Below are 22,388 nucleotides of genomic sequence, written 5' to 3'. Positions count from 1 at the left end.
ACAGGCAACGTCGGCTCTCAAGTACTTTTATCGAATCTGGCCCTCATTAAAAAAAAAAAAAAAAAAAAAAAAAAAAAAAGTTGGACACCCCTGGCTGAGGTTCACTCGGTTGTTTTGATAAGGATCCAAGCCGTGTTGAAATATTTTCTATTCCCTGTGGTTTTTGCATTCCATCAAATATGAACCTAAAAGTGTGGAAAGCGAGGCTGTGTTCGTGAGGGAGAGTCGGGCCGTTTGGTGAGAGAGACTCGGACCGTGACAGCAGAAAGATGAAGTGTGAGTGACAATAGCTAATGCACTGTTCCGCTGTTTGAGGTTCAACTCCTCAGTGGAAAAAAAAAGAAAAAGAGAGAATGTGAGGAGGATCTGCGGGAAGCTGCCACACCTGAGCTGACAGACACACTCGCCTCCTGCCTTTATGGACGTGTGTGTTTATGGGGCAGTTCACACTGGAGGGGGGGAAATGGGGACTCTCGGTAAACACGCCGAGTGTTTGAAGTCCTCCCCTCTTTCCTTCCTGCCTGCCTGCCCCGTGGCACTCGCTCCGTTATGGCTGAGGACACTGACAGCGTGTTATTTGAAGAATCTAATCCCGTGATAGGTTATCAGGGATTGAACAAAGCCGTTTGAAAAGGAGGAGGAGACCTCCGCGCGACCTTTGCTCATCTCTGTTTTCTGGCATTGGAATGTGTTTGATTCTGTTATTTACAGGCTGTTTTTATCTCAGGCCGGTTCTCTCATTGTCGGCATGACAGGAATGGGGTTTTAAATATTCTAAAATGTTTCTCCCTCCCAAAAGTCCACTTATCCAACCAAAGGAAAATGTAACATGTGCTGACTTTATCAGGAGTTGTTTATCTCCCTTTTCATTACAAAACACACAAATATACGATGAAACCATCCTCAGCCACCTGGAAATGGGAATTTCTTGGCCTGTCTTGTTTTTCCCCTGCGAGATCTCTGCCGCGGACTCCTCCGCCCTCGCCGGCGGATTGCTCTCACCTGCCTGGGACGCTACAACTACACTTTCTGAGGGGTGTTTCCCTCTCAAGACTCACTGTGGCCGCTTGCATTATGCCGAGGGTCTTTCTTTGTTTGACAAGTGATCCATGTTGAAGCGAAATTCACAAGGTGAACACGGTCCAGCAATAACGTGGGAGTTGATAGCACACATCTGCTGGAGTTAGGGGAGACAAAGACGGGCCAAGCGAGCCATTTCCAGGCAGCCTGGGGCCATTAGAGCGAGCTGGAGACCACCTAGGTTTTACACATCTGAATACAGAGGTCACTGTGGTCACTGCTATTGAACCAGTCGGTCCAGATCAGAGAATACGACCTGTACTTTCCTCCACTCCTGTCAGGTTTGCAGCCTGTCCTGCTTTCTGATCTATTTGTTTTTGTCTTAACCTAAATCTAAAGCCAATTAGAAAACCTCCAGCTCCGAGTCTGGATATGATGGAGATTCATTTGGTGAATAACTATAAAGAATAGTTAAATCCAACAATCACCCCTCAAGCAGTTCGGTGGCCTTAAAAGAACCGGGATGAGCAGCTTTTCACTGGACGTGAAAACTGCGCTGCTCCTGCATGATGCAGGGTTCAGGCAGAAAACACGACCAGGAGGCGCAAAGCATAAAAGGACATTAATGAAAAAATGTGATTCTTTGATAGCAGAGGGTCATTAAAAACATCTGTGTTTGCATAAGGAACGCATTCTCCATTACCTTCTGGCACAGCGTTTCATTGCTATTTAGCCTTGGCAGAGACTTCAGAGCTGTTTCTCAGTTACGGGTTTCGGTGATGCTTAACTGCCGTTTGTTTTCTTAAAAACATTTGGTTTTTAAGGAGCAACGTTACAGTGCATGTCTCAGAATTCTTATAGTTTCGAACTTGTGAAGAATGTAGGTAGACACGTGGAAAAATCCAGCTTTCCATTTCTGGGAAAACTGTGCAGAAGTGGACGGGCGTTTTCACTGCCACCAAGAGAAACAAATGCAGAGAATGGGAGGCTGCGCCGCCGCTGACAGGAACCTGTGAGACCTGCTGAGAGAAACAACATGGCAGCTCCTTGCTGCTGCGCTGCCAACACAAATTTTCACTATGCTTTAGGAGTTTTTCATCCACCGGGCTTACGTCAACTGGACCGCCGCAATTGTTCTGGCCGTCCTTGAGATAACATCAACAAATGCGTGAAGCAACTCTGCAATACGAGCAGCTAAAGCAAACCTGCTGCGCCGAGGTCAGTGACTTTCTCTTGTCCACAGACAATAAACTATCCACAGGAGGTGCCTCAACTGTGCTCTTTAAGAACTTGGAGTTCATACTGGAACAACTCAACATTTCCCTCTCCCAGGCTGTCTCCACACACACACAGGTCAGCTGTGTGTAAAAGCCAGAGCGCTGTGCAGCGTCAGGCTTCTTAATGTCCAGTTTTCTGCAGATATCTGTGAAACGTTCATGCACTTCAGGTTAAAATCATTCTCTTTTGCCTTCAACATTTATATGTTGTTCACATTTAATAAACAGTCGACTGGTTTGTGGCTTACTGCACTTGTGGAAAATGTCACGTCAGAAGTCTGGGTCATGACAGCAGAAATTAAACTGAACCGAGCTGAAAAGAGTCATTGTCGTTCTACTGCATTACTCAATATACTCTTTTATTAACAAACAGACTTTTACCTTTTTTTCCCCTCTCCTGTAGGCTGCAGTTATCCAAGCATAAAACAGGAATGATGACAGAATTTCACTTTCCATGTAATGTTTCTAGTACAGTTTTTAATGATTTTTTCATTATTATTATTAATGAGGCAAATTCAACACACTCAAAACAGATTACATTCACTTTATGACAACAGTATGTTTACTATTTACTACAGAAAGTTTTTGTACCTTCATTAGACAGCAAAAAAACTGAAAAATAAGTGAAGTTACTTGACACAAAAACACTACTGTGAAGTTTGCAGACAGCACATTCAAGGAAACACGGGAAACGTCAAAACAGAGACGTACAGAAACCTGTGCAGAGGCGACGAGCTCCAGCTCCCTGTTCGAGTAACACTGAAGAGACGCACTGAGCGCCGACCGCAGCTTTATAATCAACCTTGAAAATTATTTTTGAAATATTAAAAACCTACTTTTGTTTGCCTCCTGGACAAGCAAAAGCACAATAATTGAAATCAACAATTCAGAATGTACAGTCGTCTTAAAGGCTCTTCGTGTGCTCAGTTTGTATTTTCCCATCCAATTGAGTTTAGTCCCTTATTCATGTTAAATGACACCTATGATTATGACAGAGATTACAAACGTCTTTAAATCAACGATCAAACAGATTCCAGCACATAACATACTTCCGACATGACTATCTGTACAGTAACGCCTCCTTTGTAAACCTACGTTTCAAGGCACAATGAAAGCAGATTACAAGAGGAACTTAATAAATACGTTTACAATAAATTAAAATCATTGCACCCAAGTGTTTGGTCTCGAAGAAAAGCGGTACTTCAATGACACATGAGGCAGAGAAAAGTGAAAATTGGTGATGTGAGATGAGGCTAGAGGCAGATTCAAGAAAATAAAAGCTTCATTGGCGTGTGTTCTTTAAAAAAAAAAAACACTACCTCGTATTATTGGTTGATCACAGACCTGATTGGAGAAACATTAGAAATTCTCCATGGAAGAACAGATCAATACTGATTCCCCGAAACGAGTGGGAAGTTAATTGCTTTTGCAAAGATATTGCAGGTTATTGGTGGAAGTCAGTGCTCACTCGGTGTATCAGAGAGGACATGAAGTCTAAGGCAGAAATCTTTGAGGCACAACACTGTCTCTCCTGTCACATTTCTAAAGCCGTCCATAGCTTCAGATTTCTTGCTTTTTTTTTCTGGAATGAATCGAAACAAGGAAACCTTTCAAAAGGTCACGTTTTGGTCTTGAGACTTTAAAAAAGAAAGCACACGCATCGGCCTGTGAGGCGACGGAAGCCCACCTTAAAAAGCCCTCACTGTGGGCCCCACGGCAGTTCATGGAGTAGAAAAGAAGATTTGGTTTTTATCTTTAATCGTCCTTTGAATCAGCCTTCTGACGAGACGACTCGGTGGAGCTGAAGTCACCTGGCTGCTGCTCCGACTGCAGAGAAGCAGGAGCCGCCGTGTCGTTGACCAGAGCGCCGTAGGAGAAGGAACCATTGAAGTCCTGCTGGGCGGCCCGGCCCTTGTCGTGGATGGTCGGGACACCTGATCGCAATCAGACATGTAAAGATTCATAAGCCGGTATCAACGGGGAGAGAAATAAATCTTTTTTAAAAAGGATGCAGAAATACAATGTGTATACAAACCATTGGCCATGTTCATGGTAACATATGGCTCAAAGTTCTTGGGCTTTCTCTTGTTTTTGGTGATGCAAAAGACCCCGAGGAAGCAGATAGCAGTTCTGCACGAAACACAAAAGAGCAAGTTATAGTCTTTCTGTCATGCCCCGTGCCCCTCCAGCCATGTGGCGGCGCTCTGGACTGGTTTTGGTTTTGTTTTCCCCATTTTTACATGCCCTGTCTCTCCTGCTTGTCGGTTCCTCATGTTCTCCTGCCTGGTCTCCTTCCCCGTTAGCGCCCTAATGTGCCTCACCTGTGTCCACCTTATTTAAAGCCTGTATCCCTCACTTGTCCTTGCCGGTTCATTGTGAGTGTTGTCCGCGTGTTCCATGTCCCTGCCTGCACCTCAGCTCTCGTTCCTGAATATGGATCCCTTCAATAAACCACCTGAACTCTGCCAACTGCCTGCGCCTGGGTCCTTCCACCCCGCACCCGTGACACTTTCCCCAAAAAAAGCTGGATTTTTCAAAGCCGTAAAATCAATAATGACTAATCTTTTCAAGCGTTCTTCTAATAGACTCCTCGAAACGAGTGCGGCGGAAAGGCAATTTCCCCACAGCTGATTTTCTTAAATCACCTCAGTAAAACTCACCCCAGTAAAAACATGCAGATGTGAAGGGCGTTGTCATTTTTAAACTCCATGTAAAACACGGCTCCTGGAAATCAGAGAAAAAAAAGTCTTTAGAGCTCTAATGATGTGTCGCATGTCAGGTTATGAAGACAAAAAACAAAGTGTTAGAACACAAAGCCATCGCTCACCAGCTACCACAGCAAAGAAGGTGGAGAGGATGTAGTTCAAACTGGCAATCATAGAAGAGTCGTGCAGCTTACAGGCCTGGGAGAGGAACCTAAGAGACACAGCCGAGACATCAGCTGTCAGGTCGACCTCACTGGCAGCTCAGGTCAATTTGTCGTCGTCGTTCTTCACGTCAAACACCGTCTTCGCTCACCTGGCCTGATAGACCACCGACGCCACCATGCACACGAACATGACGCTGAAGATGGGGTAGTCCAGCTGCATGTTGCCCTTGATGGTGAGCACCAGCATGCTGGACACTGCTTTCACTGTAATGACTGTGAGCGAGCCTGTTGAGATTGAAAGAAACAGTAAGAAAATACTGTTTAATCAGCTTTGGTGCTCAGTGTCTGACAGTTATTCAGAATTACTGTCACACTGGTGAAAATGCACCCGGGACACACACAAAGCTCTTTGTCTCTGATAATTTTTTTTAATTTTCTTGACATGAGAGAGGTTGCACAAACAATGGTTATGGGCAGAGTGCGTACCAAATGCTGCCAGAGGTCACAGGACAGGAATGTAAGGGTTAATGCGGGCGACTCACCCAGCAAAGCGACCAGCAGCAGGATGACGAGGAGGTAGTCGGCGTTGCGCCGTTTGTAGAAGTATAGAAGCAGGCAGAACGTCACGATCTCCAGGCTCTGCCAATTAGAAGCAGCGACAACACATTAATGCCGCATGAACACACTGATCCATCCGCCTGAGAACAAACATGCATGTTGCATGGCTCAGTTATTGTGCAATTTTGTTTTATATAATTTAAAACAAAAGCAAAATAATTGAGAGTTAAAGAAACAGTCCGCAGTCTGCTCATACGTCTAGCACGGCTGAAAATATCTGCGTATTTGTGAGACTTCCTCTAAACAGTGCAGTTGGCTGTCGCCACTTAGTCATTGTGAAGACATTTTTGGCAGCGTCAGTAGAAGTGTGTGTGTGTGTGTGTATTTTCCACAGGTCAACTTTCACTGCCACAGACAGGCAAGATGTTTCTTTATTAACTCAACGTGCAACAGGCTCAAAAATTAGCCCCGAGTTGAGTTGAGAAGGTTGCGGGAGGAGGAAGAAAAACAAACATTTAGGGCTGCTGTAATGTTCTGCTGTACAATATCAGTGCTGATATTTGCATAGGCTGCAAATTCTATGCAAACTTGGAAACATTTGAAATTTTTTTTAACTCTGTAGTGAATATGGAGACGAATTGAAGCCTGGAAAAGGTACAGTATGCATGATTTATTTAAACTATGGCTACTGAAGTTAGCATGCTAACCAGCTCAGCCCAGACAGTAGAGTTTTATGAATCCAGTACGTCGCCTGCTTTTAATCAGATATACAAAAAGTAAACTCCACTGGCTGGAGAACTTAGTGCTTATTAACTTATATTACACAGAATCTGTCAGAATTTTATTAAAAGGCTGGAATGAAACCAAAATAGGGACTAATTTAACTCACTGCTGCCACTTAATGTACAAAAGTGTCATCACATTACTGTAGAGAGCTCACGCATTCTCTCTCGCTTCGGGTGTATCTGATCTGACAGGAGATCTATAAGAGGGCTGATCCTCAATTCCTTTGACATTTTATGGGTTACTTCTGATACTGTGTTTCTGATTTGACTTCTTTAATACCAAGTCTGATTTGAAAGTGAAGGAGTTTCTAAGAGGGACATACTTCTCACTGTATTCCACTAAAATACTGACTGGCCTGGTCCTAAAAAATATAGTGCGGTTGCAAAAAAGTGGTTGACCCAATGTGGTATATTTTTAAAGACCACGTTTTTCACTCTTTAATGCATCTATTCAAACACTTCAGTCAGTGGTAAACAGAAATATAACAGTCACTGTCTACATATATTTTTGGGTGTGTTTCTGCTCAGGTGATGTTTCACCTTGACCTGAACCATACGTTAAATGAGGATCGTGTGGAAAAGATGGGAAACACCTGAAAAGTGTTTTTTTTTGTGCCTTCTGCTTCTTAACCTGGTAGGCCAATTAAAAATATCTCACCAGATACAAGAGAACGGGCCAGCTGACAAGATGTGTCACAACATTCTCTGCGATGAGTTCCTCATGAGAGTTTGGTCCAAACGCTACAAGGAGGTACGTTCCTCCTGTCGTCAGGACGTAGCCCAGGAAGGTCAGCACATTTTCCTCTGCAATTGCATGAAGCATAGTATTAAAGGCAGGCACAGCTTCCAATATGCATAAAGGTCCAGAGTCATTTGCATGAGTGTCAGTGTCTGCCTTCAAACTTACTGGCAAAGTCCCTCGCTTTTGATTTCTCACGGATGAAGATAAAGCCCAAAATTGAGCTGGCTGAAGAAAGATTTTAGAAAACATTAATACATAACAGTGTCAATGCGCTTATTTGGCTGAAACACAAAGTGCTGTTCACAAGTGCAGGAGAAAATATTCACCTAAGACTGACACTGCATTGAGAGGAGCAACAACAGCCAGCGGGGCAAAGGCATAGGAGACGAAGTTTGCTCCCTCCCCAATGCAGGTGAACAGAAAACCAAACCACCAGGTTTTAGTGAAGAAGAAGGCACGCTGGTCCTTTGTTCCCGCTAATGACACATGGCTGTATTTCTGGAAGAGAAAAATGTGCAGGTGAAACACAGCAGTGACAGAGTAAATAATCTCCAGCTGCAACGTCCCTGAGGCAGTTATGAGACAGAAGAAGAAATCACACATACTAACCAATCATAAACACAAAGGTGATGATGAGGGAAGCTGAACAATGATACTGGTGTGTTATTACACAATAATAACTACTTCATTTGCAGATATGAGTACAGACTTGGACTGATAGTTGAGCCCTGAGGAGCTATCCTGAGTTCATCCGGCTCTGAACCTTGTTGACTCAGACCTTTGACAAACATACCATATTACACAAAGTGTTTAACATATAGCCTTTTCTAATGGAGGAAGGAGTTCCATACCTGAATACATAACGAGATGCTGACAAGTAGATTTCCAAAGAGAGCGAGTAAAGTCCCAATCAGATTGTCCTAAAAGGAGAAGGGAGAACGGATGTGTTAAATTCAGTCGCGTTACATCGACTCATTCTGTCACATTTTAGGTTTCTCTGCTGACAGTAAAATATTAAACAGGGTAATTCCAACTGTTTTATGTATCGTAAAGTGGTTGATGAGTACAAGTGAAGAGAAGTGTGCAAATAAAAGTAAAAACATTATGCAATAACTGCTTAGGGACTTCGTATGAACAGCGGTTTCAGTGAGAAAGTGATGAAGAAAAGGCTTTTTTCAAGGCTCCTTCATATAGTTTACTACATCCTTTACGATCTCAGTCGATATTCAGTGTTCAGGGTCTGCAGCTAATTTCCAATATGAATTACAAATAGTAGAACACAGTTAATCCAGTATGAATGTCTCAATACACGCTGCGAGTAGGAAAACTTTAAATTAGATGACTGAAATGTTTGAAAAGTGAAACGACTCACCCGGTAGGACTCTCCCACCACTTTACTCAGGTCCAACATGATCCTCTTCAAAGGCAGTTTATAAGTGATTAACAATCAATACACACCAAAACACCGAGCGTACCATCTTATCGCCTCATTTGCAGACTGTTTTGAACAAACTAACGTAAACCTGTGATGTTTTTTTCCCAGCTCTATTCAGAGGGAGACGCCATCTCTCTCTTCCGGGTTGAATTCACCTGTCTCAGGCTGCGCGATGACGTAAGACGTTTTGGTTACGTCACAGAGAGAAACGAGCGTCCTTTGTTTACAAACTGTTAGAGAGATTTTATCAAAATGCGACCTTTTTCACGAAGGTCGCTGATTTATTTGATAAGTTACTTATAATGTATTAATATTTCTGCAATAATTATTACTCACTGGAGATCAGCCTGCAGTTTCTCTTCTCTCTACAGACGCTAGAGGGCACTATTGAACTACAATTCATTCAATCATAGTTTAAGTACAGGGTATTGATTAATTCAATTTATAAATTGTTGAAACTTATTGATTATACCACAGATCTTTATAATATTGATTCTGTGTGGATAAAAACAGGTTATTTGCTGATAGATTGGGTGACACAGTTTTTTTCCATAAGAACACACACACACGCACACACACACACATAAAACCACACAAAAATAGAGTCATCATGACTGTCTCATCACGGCATCATATTTTAATCCTGCCCTGACTAACATCACAGGTATGTTACCTGTTCTCTTTGCCGGAGGAGCAGTGAACAGCACGTCAGCAGCAGGGTTTTCTTTTTGTTTGTTTTTTTTTTTAATAACAAGGGCAGTGGAAAGAATACAGCTGGGTCAATGAAGGCAATGAAGGGTGTGATCCTCTGTTCTAACAGATCAGTGCGCTTACCTTTAATATTTCAAAAGCGAGACAGAAATAATGAAATGAATTAGTGAGTCATCGATTCCACATGATCAATGAGAGCAGCAATCAGGTGAATCAAATGGTGAAAATGACACAGTCAGATAAAAGGTTTTTTTGTATTTTTTTTTTCATCCAGAGGAAATCTAAAAATCAAAATAGTTTAAAAACAAAATTTACAAGAGAGGGAAAAATAGATTTGAAATAGCTACTTGTTTAGTCTTCTTTGATAAAGAGAAACTCTGATAACCTGAAAGAACTGTCACCATAAACATTGCTAAAACTGATTTCATTGAAATGACAGCCATCAGAGGTAGAAAAGCTTCATGTCTGAGAGAATATCATACAAAAAAATGGAAACAACTTGAACCAAAGCCAAGGTTTTTTTCCCTCCGAATTCCACTTTGTTATTTGCTTGACATTTAACATAATAATTTACCTGCAGGTATTGCAAGCATCGGAATGCATTGAGGTGATATGAGATTCAAGAGATGAAGCATCAATTTTTGGCAAATTTTCTTTTTTTTTAGGAAGTTGTTTTGAAGCTCTATATATTTGCCTTCAGCTTTACATGGTGGGATTGCATTTTTAAGAACTATAGATGACTGTTAATACTTTAAATTAATGTATCTTGCCGCTTCTTTCTTTCAATCAGTTGCACAGTTTTTGTTTTTCCCATAAAAGTCGTATTCAGACAACTTGTGCTCATTAAGTGACTGGATATCTAATCTATTGCATGATTTCAAGTCATTACATAATGAAAATTTGAATAATTAGCTCAGTTCTGTCTGCAGATCAAACGCCACCATCACTTAAACTACAAAGCATTTCTCGCTTTTGAGGCCTGTCACAGAGCGATGTCCTCGACTCGCTGCTGGAATGAGACGTGGCATTACGGGCCACAGACAGTCATTACAGCGATTACAGCTCACAGGCGCAGGTGCTTCAGGGTGTGAACAGGTGTATGCAGGCATGCAGGTAACCTTTTCCACTGCACCATCCACACAAATCATGCAAAGCAGTTTTTACTCCAAGTGTGGTAAATGTATTTATGAGTTAGAAGAAAGTAGACGATGAATAACAAAGTTTTTAAAATCCAATGAAATTTTCCCACTTTATGGTTTTTCTTCAAAATGCATCTCATGATTTGTTTATTTTTGTGAAATGACATAACATTGGATCTACCTGAGAGGCCGTTCAGACACCTTAACCCTGCAGGGTAAAGGTGGATCCCCGTCTCAGGACACTTCATCCATGGTGGACCGACCTGTTCAGGGCCACCTGTGTGTCTGTGGCCCTTCGGCAGAGCTTTGAAACAGCGAATAGATCAACAGGACGATAGGGAAGGAATCAGTGAATCCATGGATGAGAATTAGCAGGACTGCAACTAGTGGTTCTTTCAGATGGTAATTGACATTCTTGATCATTTAACATAACAAGTCAATTGGATTTTTTTAAATTGAAAATAGTAACAACAACAACAACAAAAATTTCTCAACTTGTCAGTGTCCAATTTGAATTTTTAAAAGCTTTATTGTATCTGACTGAACAGTCGCACAACCAGAGTCTACAGAAACAGCAGATCACATGATGCAAGAAATGGAAACAGTTACGTAAGAGGCGACAATTTTATTCTATTTTTTTAATTAAGATAATGTGTGCTTCGTATCAACACAATGTGTTTGATTTGCTCTTTCCTGTTCCCTCTGTTTCATCGATGCTGTCCACCACGTCTCCAGGAATGCATGAACGTTGGTATGGAGTGTGGTGTGTATTTAATAACCGTCAGGCCTGTTTTAAAAACCAAACAGACAAGCATCTATTTGTAATGACTGAAGAATGTATGTACGTTAGGTAGGAAAAAAGGGAATGAAGGGGACGTATTCATTACAGCATGATGCCACGTGACAGGAAGTCGTCTTTCCAATCGCCGCGACTCCAACATGTCAAGAATTGTTAACGCATTATGAGGCCGCAGTGGACGATCAGGCTTTTCCTAAATCCTCTGCAAGCCCGAGCTTGTCGAGGACACCTGTGCTCCAGAGTCCAAAAGCGACAATGACAATATGACAAGGAATGTTGGATCCCATATTTCAGCATAATTACGGAGGATGTTACTGTGGGTGTAATGATGATTGTACCTGCGCATCAACTTCCTGGGCATCCCTCCAGAATACTGGTTTCGATGACATTATGTGTGTTTCCATCCATCAGCCAAACAGGATCAAGAAAGATCAGTGACAAAAGATGGCTCCTCAAACAGGTTCAAGCCGGAATAAAAAGACGGATATCAGCTGAGAACGGGGAGAATATAAACATTCGGCCATGACAAAAGGCTGTTTATTCATTGTGTTTCTTAATCCCATTTTGGACAGTCAGTAATCTCGAAACATGCAGAAGCAAAATTAGAATTTACGATGTTTTGCTAGATTAATTGCACCTTTCACAATAGGCAGTTGCGAAACGGTGAAACGGTTTCTCGACGATGGTGATTGTGATATATTTTCCGACGCTTCAGTCTGTTCTAAAGCCAGCGTGCCATTTATAATATCTGAAATGAATTACATAAGAACAATCATTGGAGTCTTCCACTTTCTCTCTCTCATTGTTCCTTCCAGCGAAACAAATGACAATAAGCTCTTTCAGATTTACAGCAGCAATTATGAAGAAAGCAAATGAGACAATAGTGTGGAGGGGATAGGTGTGTAGATCCCTCCTCCTCGTGGTCCTGCCTGCTCCGTTCAGCTGGAGCTGTGTTGTTCTGTGCCATTCCTGGCTATTATCTGCAAGCGGAGAATCACAGCGCGCTAATCTGTGTAATTAAGGCGTTCATTTGCAGGAGTATGCAGGAGGATGAGAGTGACGTTTGACTCCATGGAAGGCTTTGAAGAAGAGACGTGTCAGATAGAGGCATTAGTGTCAGAAGTGCACGGCTCTTCGATAACGTGAGGTTTGGGGGGATTACGATGATGAGAGTGTCAAAGATTATACAGTAGATTGAGTAACCCCTCTTCCAAAGTGTGAATCATTACCTGCAAAGACATGATCTTATATCAACACAGAAAAAGGGAATCTTGTGCTTTATCTAGTGTCTGTGCAGCTTCTTGATATTTGCAGGGATCACAACAGCAGGTCGTTGCAACGAGCATTGAAACTCAACTTGGAAGTTTTTAAATCACAACCTGTACTTGAGCCCGTGTTCCCCTCACACCCCCGAGGTCAACACTCAACTCAAAGCGCCACACGTCAGTTGAAATGGAAGTTTATTTCCCTAAACATTGTTTCCAAATTCTATTTTTGCAAGGATCCACTGTTCTGCAGGATTTCTTAACCTTTATTCATCACAAATTTGTATTCTTTTTATGAAATATTATATTTTTTTTTTCTGTCCTATCATTTAAGCACCAAGATTTTGTCAGTTAATAAAGTTGTCCTGTTTTCAAAAGTACCTCATAAATCAAAACCACACACAGAAAAATGAAGACTGCTTAGAAACTGCCGCATGTGGTGATTAAGACCATTTATTTTTAAATATACTGACGTCACTCAGAGTATAGATGTGTAAGTTCATAACACCACAGAGCACTCAACGTGTTTTTTAAAACTCCATTGATCCATGATCACTATGCAGTTCTTTGCTTCTGCTGTTCATGCAGCTCACATGCAGTATGTTGAAATAAGACCTTTGTTTTTGATCTCCATGTCAATGTGCGTCCATTAGGCCCTTTTATAAGGGCTGACATGAGAAGTCATTGCAACTCTCAGTGAAGACTTGTATGGTTTTGTTGCGTTTGTTACTTTTAAGCCGGATCCTTTTCTGTCCTTCTCCAACCAGGATTTGAATCATTGTTTCCATCATCAATGACTAGACTGAGCTCAATGCTCGAACCGGATTCCTGAATAAAGAACATCCGTCTAATTGTCGCTGCTGCACCACATTTCTGATACCTTATTCTGCTGCTTTCACTCACTCTGACATGTATTTAGTTAAATTCTTTGACTGTACTTCTTTTGACCCAAACTCTCGGCACTTAACTTGCTGATGACTCCTTAAAGCCGGTGTTGTGAAAGCCCACATTCACAGCTCAGCCTTTGTAGCCGCTTCCTTCTCTAATTTGGGGAGAGTCAGATAACACTTCGTCTCAACTGTTGACCCCGGCACGCTGTATACATTACACACCTCAGACTGTTGTCGTGAAGTATTGTGTGTGGGTGTGTGTAAGATTCACTGTTTGATTTTTCAACCGCACACTCTGTGGGTTTGTTACAAACACAGAAATGTCTATGACTAACTGTCAGGCTCCTTTTGTGGTCTGTTTAGGATTTCAGATGCAGTTAAGAGACCGTTTAAAAGAAAAACACACATTTATCACTCGGGACAAACTCAATCTGGATGCTTTTGTCATTAAGACATATTCTTCCTGCAAGTTAAAAGTTTGTTGAAGCACATGCACCTCGCATGTGCTTTGCAGCAGTGCATCATGGATCGTGCATGTTTCTGCAGGTGGTTTGAAATGTGTGAATTTCATATGCACTCAAACTTCAAGTAGAGGTTTGTAATGTGCAGGAATTGTGTTTGTGAATCGTGTACAGAAAAGGGACGCGGTCTTCATGCTCACTTTCAGTCAGTGCTGCATGACTTACGAGACGGGAGATACACAGAACTTCGTCCTGTCTGCCTTCCCAAAACCCCCTTTTGTGAGACGTGTTTGTGTCTGTGAGAGACAGAAAAACCAAACGAGAGAGAGCGAGAGAGCTCTTAAGAGTGTGAAACCTGAGGAGAGAGAGGAGGGAACAAAAGCTCATGTTTAATTTTGTTTTTTTCTCTTTCTTCTTCTGTTGTCTTTTTGTTCCTTCATATTTTCAGCACCCTGCAATCACGGCATCTTGTTAGCTTTGGATTCAGGTTAGACTCGTTGCAGGAGACGACAACTCCCTCCTTCCCTTCCTCCGTCCTCTGCTCCCCCACCAACAGACACAAACACACTCCTCCCTCCACCCATCGGCTTTATCTCCTCGCATGCTCTCCCGTCTCCCATTCATACCTTTTGGCTCAATCTGAGTTCACTTCTAAAAACTCTGACATGTGGCATTTGTCTTAAAGGCATGAGCGTCCCTGCTCCTTGCTTCCTCTACCCTCGCCGCCCTTCCCTTCTCTCCTCCCCCACCTTGTGCCGGCAGGTGACTCCTCTTTCAGGAGAGACTTAAGGCGCACAATAGCAGGTGCACGTCTGCTGGATGACATTCAAAAGGACTGTGTTTAAAAGGCCTAAGTAACCCAACCATTTATTTAAATCTCTTGAAAACTCCATCTTAATCTCGGACTTTACGTAATCTGTGTTCACAATGCAAACTGTTGATAATTGTTCTTAATTTTTAAGCCCTCCCTAAATTTCAACATTGACCTAAAAAAAAACAAAAAAAAAAAAAAAATCCAGATGAATGTATGCATAGAAAAACCTTCCAATCTATCAAGTGGACACTTCGATCTTAACTTTGAGCCATTTTTTTTTTCTTCTAGAATATATATATATATAGTGCATATAGACCTGAATTCAATCACACAGTGATGGCATTTTTTGGTTTTATTTCATGTCTTTTGTTCTTATTGCTGTAAAGAACATTGAATTGTCTTTCATTTGAAATGTGCTGTAGATCCAAATGCATTTGGTTGCATTAGCACCATTTACTCAGCAAGCTGTGTTTGAACTCAGCATGAGTGTCTTTGCACATTTGATTGATCTTCTTTTATACTGGCTGCACATATAGAGTTAGTGCTCTGACTTCACAGCTTGGACTGTGGGAGTTTTTTCTGTGTGGAATTTGCATGTCTCTGGTTACTCGGCTTTCAGTCCGAAAACAGGCATTTGCTGTGAGGTGATCACTTTAAATGATCTGCAGGTGTGTGTGTGTGTGTGTGTGTGTCGAACCAGTCGTCTGTCTCGGCGTGTCTGACCTGTGCACTAGTGACATCTGAATCTGAATTCACACTCAGCCGGCTGGGATTGGCTTCAGTGCCACACAGCCCTGAATGATTCCTTTTTTTATAACATTCCTTCCATCACATTCATATTTTTTGAAAGTTATTTGCATGTTTATCTGTTGTTTTCATTGCTGTATAAAGCAACTTATACTGTCTTTTCAAGCTCTGATCAAACCTGATCATTTATGAAAGCGTTGCTTCCTGGAGAAACGTCTTCTCATTTGGCACAGCCAAAACGACAATGAAGCTACACTGACTGACTGACTGACTGGACTGAAATAAATGTTTTCTGTTGAATTTTGAGATTATACTATTTTTAACCTCCTAATTTGAGTTTAATGCATTGAAAATAACAATATTTTAATATGGATCACAGACTGAACCAAAAAGTACTAAAAGATTGGAACAAACTGCATAATGGCAGATAATGGGTCTCCACACTGCTACTGGTGAAAAAGAAACCACCAGATTGCAGTCATTATTTGCAATTATTTTTAACTAGTTTGTCTGTTGGGGCGTTCTATATAAATTCAGGAAAGCTATGATTTAGAGGAATACGTTGGGAAATGGTATTTTTCTTTAAAGCAAAGAAAAAACAAGGCAGGCATTCATTGACTTATTGACGACCAGATTCATTTGTCTCCATGGTTTCGGGGTCTGGCTGTGGACCAGACCAGCAGATTACAGGGATTGTCCTCGTCCGCGTCCTCGTGCGTCAGTTTTCCTGGGGACGCACCCTGCTGCGGCCCTGCAGCAGGACACGTTGTGATTGTTCCGGAGGCTTGAGGAGAAAGGGAGTGCGCGTTTCCTCCAAGTCTCCGACGAGTCGGAACATGTAGACTGAAACTGGGCGAGAGTCAAAGAAAGGAAAAGGGAGGGAGGCAGAGAGAGAGAGAGAGATAGATTATGTTGAAGTGTTGCAGGTGAACATGGCCAAAAAAAAAAAAAAAAAGTTTTCAGGGTGAAAGTCTATATAAACTTTATTCATATTTATATCAATTTCCTTATGCAAGTGGCAATAATTTTTTAAACTAAATGTTAGTAATACTACACATATGTTTAAATTAGGTTAAATTTCATCTCACACGTCAACTATAAATGATTGAAAAGGCATGGTGGACAAACGTGCAAAGGATTAAAAGCGGAGCGCAGGTGTAGCGCAGGGGAAAGTGTAAACAAGAATCATATGCCAGAGGAAAAAAAAAAGAAGTTTCTATTTGAGAGTTTCATCAGTGAACTGAAGGTGGTCTGAACATGTTCCCACTTTATTTGAAATGATGAAGCAACAAGCCCTGGAAAACTCACCTCCTCCACTATCCCACGGGAATATCACCACTCATCCATAGAAAGAGAGGGATGATGGGTGGATGAAGAAAAGAAGGAGAAGGCTCAGGGGCAGAGAGCTCCAATGCGAGGCTGATAGAGACAGAGAAAATAACAGAGATGTTTATCCTGGGGTGAAAGACAGATGTGCTGACATAAATAAGTGTCTCCTGCTTTATTTAAGTGCTCTAATTGATGAAATCCGCACACATGCTTCATTATGAGACATATTCCCACCACGGCTCTCACAGTGTTCAGTTTGCACTTGACTTTGACCCGTTTTGCTTGTATAACCGCTGATTCTGCACACTCGTTGCTAACAGATTCAGACGTACACACATACCAGAAGACACTGAACTCATCAGTATTTCACTCAAGCAGCTGTGGCTTAAAGGAAAATGTGACTCTTGTAATTGCCGCCGTTGCATCTCCCAGTGTTGGAGATGAAGATTGTTGCAAAGCCGGCCGGCCGGCTGGATCGTGTCTCATGTAGAACATGAGCCGGACTGTATCTCAGGTGTGTCGTATTACTGCCAGCAGGAAACTTTAACCAAAATATCACCTTCGCACTTCCCCCGAGGGTGTTCAGAGCCTGAGGCTGCAGGGACAGACGTGATCAGTGAAGATTTATCATAGAAAATGATGGGATGGTTGTCAATTCACTTTGGTCATTTTCATTCCAATATCACTCAAACGTGGCCACAGGGCACGGAGCGGTTCGCGTTGGTGCATCACTGTGAGAAAACATCCAGTTTGATTCTGGGCATGGAGCCCTGGGGTGCTTTTGTTGGAGTTTGTCTCATAATGACATATCATATATCAAAAAAGATAAATGAATAGGCTATCTTAGCAGTACATATCTATGTTGGTTCAGCTTATTTAAAAATAGAATTTCATGATCATAAAAATATAACAGACTACTGACTGATGAGGTGAACAACAGTAATATTTTCTTCAATAAATCTGCTGGTGGAAATGACTTATTTGGCAAAGTTGTGTATTAAAAACAAGGAAAAATAAGATTCAAGTAAATTTGACTGGAGCCAAACTGTGATAGCTGGATGATTCCGAAAGCCTCCTATAAACTGCAGCTCTTGTGGTCTGCAGCGGTCGGTATCTGTCAGAAGCGGCCAGAGAAATGAAATGTGATGAGCTGGTGACAGAGCTCTGATGGATGTGGCAACCTGCAAAGTTCCCCTCCATGAAAACAAATTGGAATAATAAGTCCTAATTATTCAAAGGATATGCTGCTAATATGTCAGTGCCAGATAACACAGCAGACCTCAAACGTCAACCGGCCATGACTTTAAAGTTGCACAGTTATGCTGCTTGACATCAGGCAGATTATCATAATGCTACCTCTGTGAAAAGTGAGACCTGAAAATTAAACTTTTTACTTGCTGGATGCAATAGTGGAAACAATAGTGTCAAAGCAGATAGAAAAACAAGAAGAAAAACAACTGTTGAATGTAATGAGTACTGTCTGCTGGTGACAGTGATAAAGCAGTACAGCTCAAATATAAATTAAAAATCAAATCAAAGTTTTATGTTTTTATAACTTTCAAAATTCATTGTTTCCATCGTTATATATTGGATAAAAATATGGAACTGTTTCAGTTCATGCATCTTTCTGTTAAAGTTTCTGCTGCCCGTTTTCTATTGACAAGGCTTTTCAGTGGGTCTTTAGACAGTCATGCATATTCGAGGGTCAAAGAAAAGGTTTTGTCTCGCGGTGGCCTGACGGATCCAGAATGAAACTTGATATGGAAATGCACTCTGTGAGTGTGAGACCATTGAAGGGGTCTTGTTCCCCTGATAATGGGTTTCAACGAGCCTCAGATGTGTGTTTGCTTTTGCTCCACAATTAGAAATGTCTGCTGTGAACATACAATCAGTGAAACCATGTTGTGTAGTTACGCAGTTTTCACTAAAAACAAAAGTCACACAACTCTAAGATTTCAACAGATGAAATGACCGGGGTTCATTTACTGAATCAACAGTCTGTCAGCGATCCTGTGTTTGCAGATGTTGACACGCAGCAATAAAGTTCAGCTTCTTGGAAGACATTTATTCTCTTACTGACATTTTAGTTTGTCACTTGGTGAGACGACGCTGAGAAACCTGAGAGACGATGGCTTGTTTGAAATGATATCACTTTTCTAAATGAGGAGATGTTTCTCATCAGGGAAAGAAGGAGGCGCTGATATTCTCTGTGCTGTGTTTCTGTATTTTACCCTCTATATAATCTGAAGACACTCTTTACATAAAAAATGGAACCCAAACATTATGCAGGTTCACTTCATATAGAATGAAAATTCAAAGCATTTATTTCTTGAAATTTGGATGATTGTGGCTCACACATAGTGAAAACCTAAAATTCACTGTCTCAGAAAATTTGAATATTGTCTAAAGTTCAATCATGGAAACTCATGCTGTGTCCCCCTCTAATCAGCTAATTAACTCAAAACACCCGCAAAGCTTTCTTGAGCCTTTAAGTGGTGTCAGTCTAGATCTGCAGGCTGCACCATCACGAGGAAGACTGCTGACGTGACAGATGTCAAGAAGAAAGTCGTTTACACTCTTCCACAAAAGCCTGAAAACATGTACAGCGTGAACCAGTGACAACTGGACACTCGACAAGGTTGATTTGTGCTTCAACAGATGGTTTCTTCACAGTGATTTACAACTAGAAATGTGCAGTCGCTTAATAAATCATTTTTTATGTTTTTTTGCTGTGATGTCTCGCTTTAGTGTTCCTGTGTCTTGTTTGCCGGTTGGTTGTGTTCCTGTGATTTCTATGTTGACTGTGCTTGTAGACTTTTCTCTGTGCTGGGATTTCTGTCTTGACGACACCTTATTTCTTGTTTTATAGAACTCAGACTACACTCAGCCATCACAGGCAAGCACAGAGACACACAGTCAACTTTTCAATCGTCCATTAACCCTTCAACACTCCATCTCAAATATTAAAAATCATCCCATCTTGCATATGTGACATAATATCCTTTTTTAGAGCATTTTTATTTAGACTTATTTTTTCCTTAATCATATCCTCAGATCACACAGACATTGAACTTTGGCCACACAAGATAAACATCTCGGCTAAATCTGTGACACAACACGGGTAGAATGCAGCGAGTGTTGTTACAAATACCCACATCAGAGGACTGTGTGTCATGAGACTGCATGTACAAGGTGCACTCACTTCATTCTTTATAGCTTCATATAAGCCCGAAAAGCCTCTAAGATATTTTTATTTTCTTTATTAAGAAAAAGAACTGAAAGTTAGCATAGTGATGGAAAATGTAAACTATACTTCAATTATTCACTTGTTTGAATAATCTGTGGTTTGGATCTTGTGTAAATTGGCAATGCTTCAATCAGAGAAATGAAACTTTTGATGCAGAAATATCCTGAAATCCAGCTGCTCTTTGAGTAAATTTCCACATTTTCTCCCCTTATCCAATTTCCCCTCAGCAGGTAATGTCGTTTCACAATATTCCTACAAAAACTTCATCAGTCCTCAGCTTCACACCCTCCTCTCCTCCTCCCGCCCTGCTCCCTCACTCGGGGCGATGTGGAGTTTCTGGGAGTGGCTGCTGCTGGCCCGCTGTGTGGAATGGAGAGAGAGGATAGAGGAGCAAGGATGATGAGGGGGAAGAGCGGGGGCTCAGACTGCCGGAGCCTCTGCTCAAACAGAACATGACATCAGTGTTTTTCTTATTATCCTCAGTATTATTGATCCAGGGACGTCTGGATGCTTATCGCAGGTCAACAAATCATTGAAACACACTTTAGTAAAATCAGTTGACCGTTTGGTCGCAAACAACAAGAAGCAATACCAAGAAGCTTTACCATGAACTCACAAATGTATGGCACAAACACACACACACACACACACACACACACACACACACACACACACACACACACACGATGCAACTAATAAAAACAGCATCCAGAGGTTACTGACCATCAGTAGGTATGGTGCTTGGGCAGAAGTCTCGAAATGTTTTTAAATACTCCGTATCAAACATCGAAATACGTTTCAATATTTTGTTGCATTCGTGCATTTTTTGCAAAACCTTCCAAGTGGGGGAGAAAAGTGTCGTTGCTGTAGTTTTACCTTCTTTTTTTAGCCAACGTTACAATATATACACAATATATGCTTTTGCATATTTACAGTGAATAACTAACCTTAAAATATTGCACAATAGTAAATTAATAGTGTGCTTAATACAGTTAATATGTCAGATGGTATTAAACGGTTGTGCGGCTTCGTGACCTTTGGTGCAGCCATGTTGGATTTTTGACTTGCAGGACAGGTTTTGCGAGTCTGAAGGGATCCGAGCAGCAGGAAGGTCTGAGGGTCAGGGGGATGGCTTTTCCAAGCACTCCTCTTTGTTTCCTGATTTTGAGACGATTTTACAAGAATTAAGAAATTAATGGAGGGTAAATCTCTGTCTTTTAAGGACACAGTTGTACTCGCATTTATGAAGACTCCTTAATTAGAATTGTTGTGTCAATAAGCCTTTAAATACACAGCAGCATGAAGGGCTGCGCCAAACCACACAGTTTCCATTAAACATGGCTTCTTCACATGAGGCGCCGATGCAGTTTGCCTGCGGCTCCTAGTACGTTCGTATCGGCGCACATTCCTCTACGACAAACCCGGCATTAAAATAACGCTCTGACAGAAGCAGCGGATGAGACGGCGAGATGTTCACATTGTCACAGGAGCTGATGAGAAGGATTAGTCTCAGAACAAAAGAATTGACTCTTTTTTTTTTCTGTCACCTCATCTTGCGTGACTTACATAGGTTTCTCACATTCTGTGACCGTGAACTAAACGTTAAGATTTCAGTCATGTGGTGGGAGCAGATAGGGTCAACAAGATCCGAGGGAGAAGGGGAGAAAGCAGAGAAGGTGAAAGGAAGCGCGAGCGGGAGACAGGAAAACGAGAAGGAGTGGGTGGAGAGAGGTGATGAGATTGCTGCCTCTCAGCAGCAGTCGTGCGTGGAGCCAGTGCCAACGTCTGTTTGTGTGCCGCCATGCATGGCCGCATGCACACAAACAGTCGCAGAGTGGCCCGGCGTCGCCTCCACGGAGCTTTGAGGTGGTCCTTGGAGCATCTCGCTGCGTCCATCCATCTCCAGTCTGTCTCTGTCTCTCTCTTTCTCTCTCTCAGGTCACGTTGTGTCGAGCCACTGACGCCCGAAACGCCGCAATTAGCAAAACTACACTGGCATACAAAGAGATGCATGTTTTCATTCCTTAAGATGGCTGCACAGATTTCTTTCCAGCAAACCTGAAAAAAAAACCAATCAACTTATCAACCTTTATTTCACATGAAAACCGCTTCATGCAGGTTTGTGTGTTTGTTTCGAAGAGCCTCATGGATGACTGACAGGGCGATAACAGCAGGAGGGAGCAACAAGAACAGGAGGTACAAGATAAGATTTTTTTAGAAAGCATGAAGAGGTATCCTTAGAGTGGTTAATAAAATCAGTCTAATTAAACTGGATTATGAATACCTGTGGCCTCACAGTG

At 41.8% G+C, this 22,388-nt stretch overlaps 1 protein-coding gene across 2 annotated transcripts; it reads right to left on the bottom strand.

Moving 5' to 3' along the window:
• Positions 1–2,741: 2,741 nt before the first annotated feature.
• On the bottom strand, positions 2,742–20,548 carry nipal3 (NIPA like domain containing 3). Of its 2 annotated transcripts, XM_030116740.1 has the most exons (13): positions 20,538–20,548; positions 13,189–13,198; positions 8,624–8,708; positions 8,103–8,171; positions 7,578–7,749; positions 7,417–7,476; positions 7,168–7,313; positions 5,709–5,805; positions 5,316–5,451; positions 5,125–5,213; positions 4,958–5,021; positions 4,333–4,427; positions 2,742–4,231 (listed from the first exon to the last, which is right to left on the bottom strand). In XM_030116740.1, the coding sequence occupies exons 3-13, from the start codon at positions 8,660–8,662 to the stop codon at positions 4,053–4,055; spliced, it is 1,146 nt and encodes a 381-aa protein (XP_029972600.1). In that variant the 5' UTR covers positions 8,663–8,708; positions 13,189–13,198; positions 20,538–20,548; the 3' UTR covers positions 2,742–4,052. The 2 variants fall into 2 exon arrangements, with proteins under 2 accessions (XP_029972600.1, XP_029972599.1); XM_030116739.1 differs by lacking the exons at positions 13,189–13,198; positions 20,538–20,548 and having other exon boundaries at positions 8,624–8,836.
• Positions 20,549–22,388: the final 1,840 nt, after the last annotated feature.

This window comes from Salarias fasciatus, chromosome 19 (genome assembly GCF_902148845.1).
Source record: "Salarias fasciatus chromosome 19, fSalaFa1.1, whole genome shotgun sequence".
In the NCBI taxonomy this organism is placed as follows: domain Eukaryota; kingdom Metazoa; phylum Chordata; class Actinopteri; order Blenniiformes; family Blenniidae; genus Salarias; species Salarias fasciatus.
The sequence above is the reverse complement of the archived record's forward strand: the minus strand, read 5'-3'. Positions and strand labels throughout refer to the sequence as shown.

What these genes read in the sequence shown, in the direction of transcription:
- nipal3 (XM_030116740.1), bottom strand. Translation starts at nt 8,662, where the DNA reads ATGTTGGACCTGAGTAAAGTGGTGGGAGAGTCCTACCGG. An exon ending in TGGTGGGAGAGTCCTACCGG is followed by an intron (nt 8,172 to 8,623) that starts GTGAGTCGTTTC and finishes TTCTCCTTTTAG; the next exon opens with GACAATCTGATTGGGACTTT. An exon ending in GGCCCGTTCTCTTGTATCTG is followed by an intron (nt 5,806 to 7,167) that starts GTGAGATATTTT and finishes TCTAATTGGCAG; the next exon opens with AGCCTGGAGATCGTGACGTT.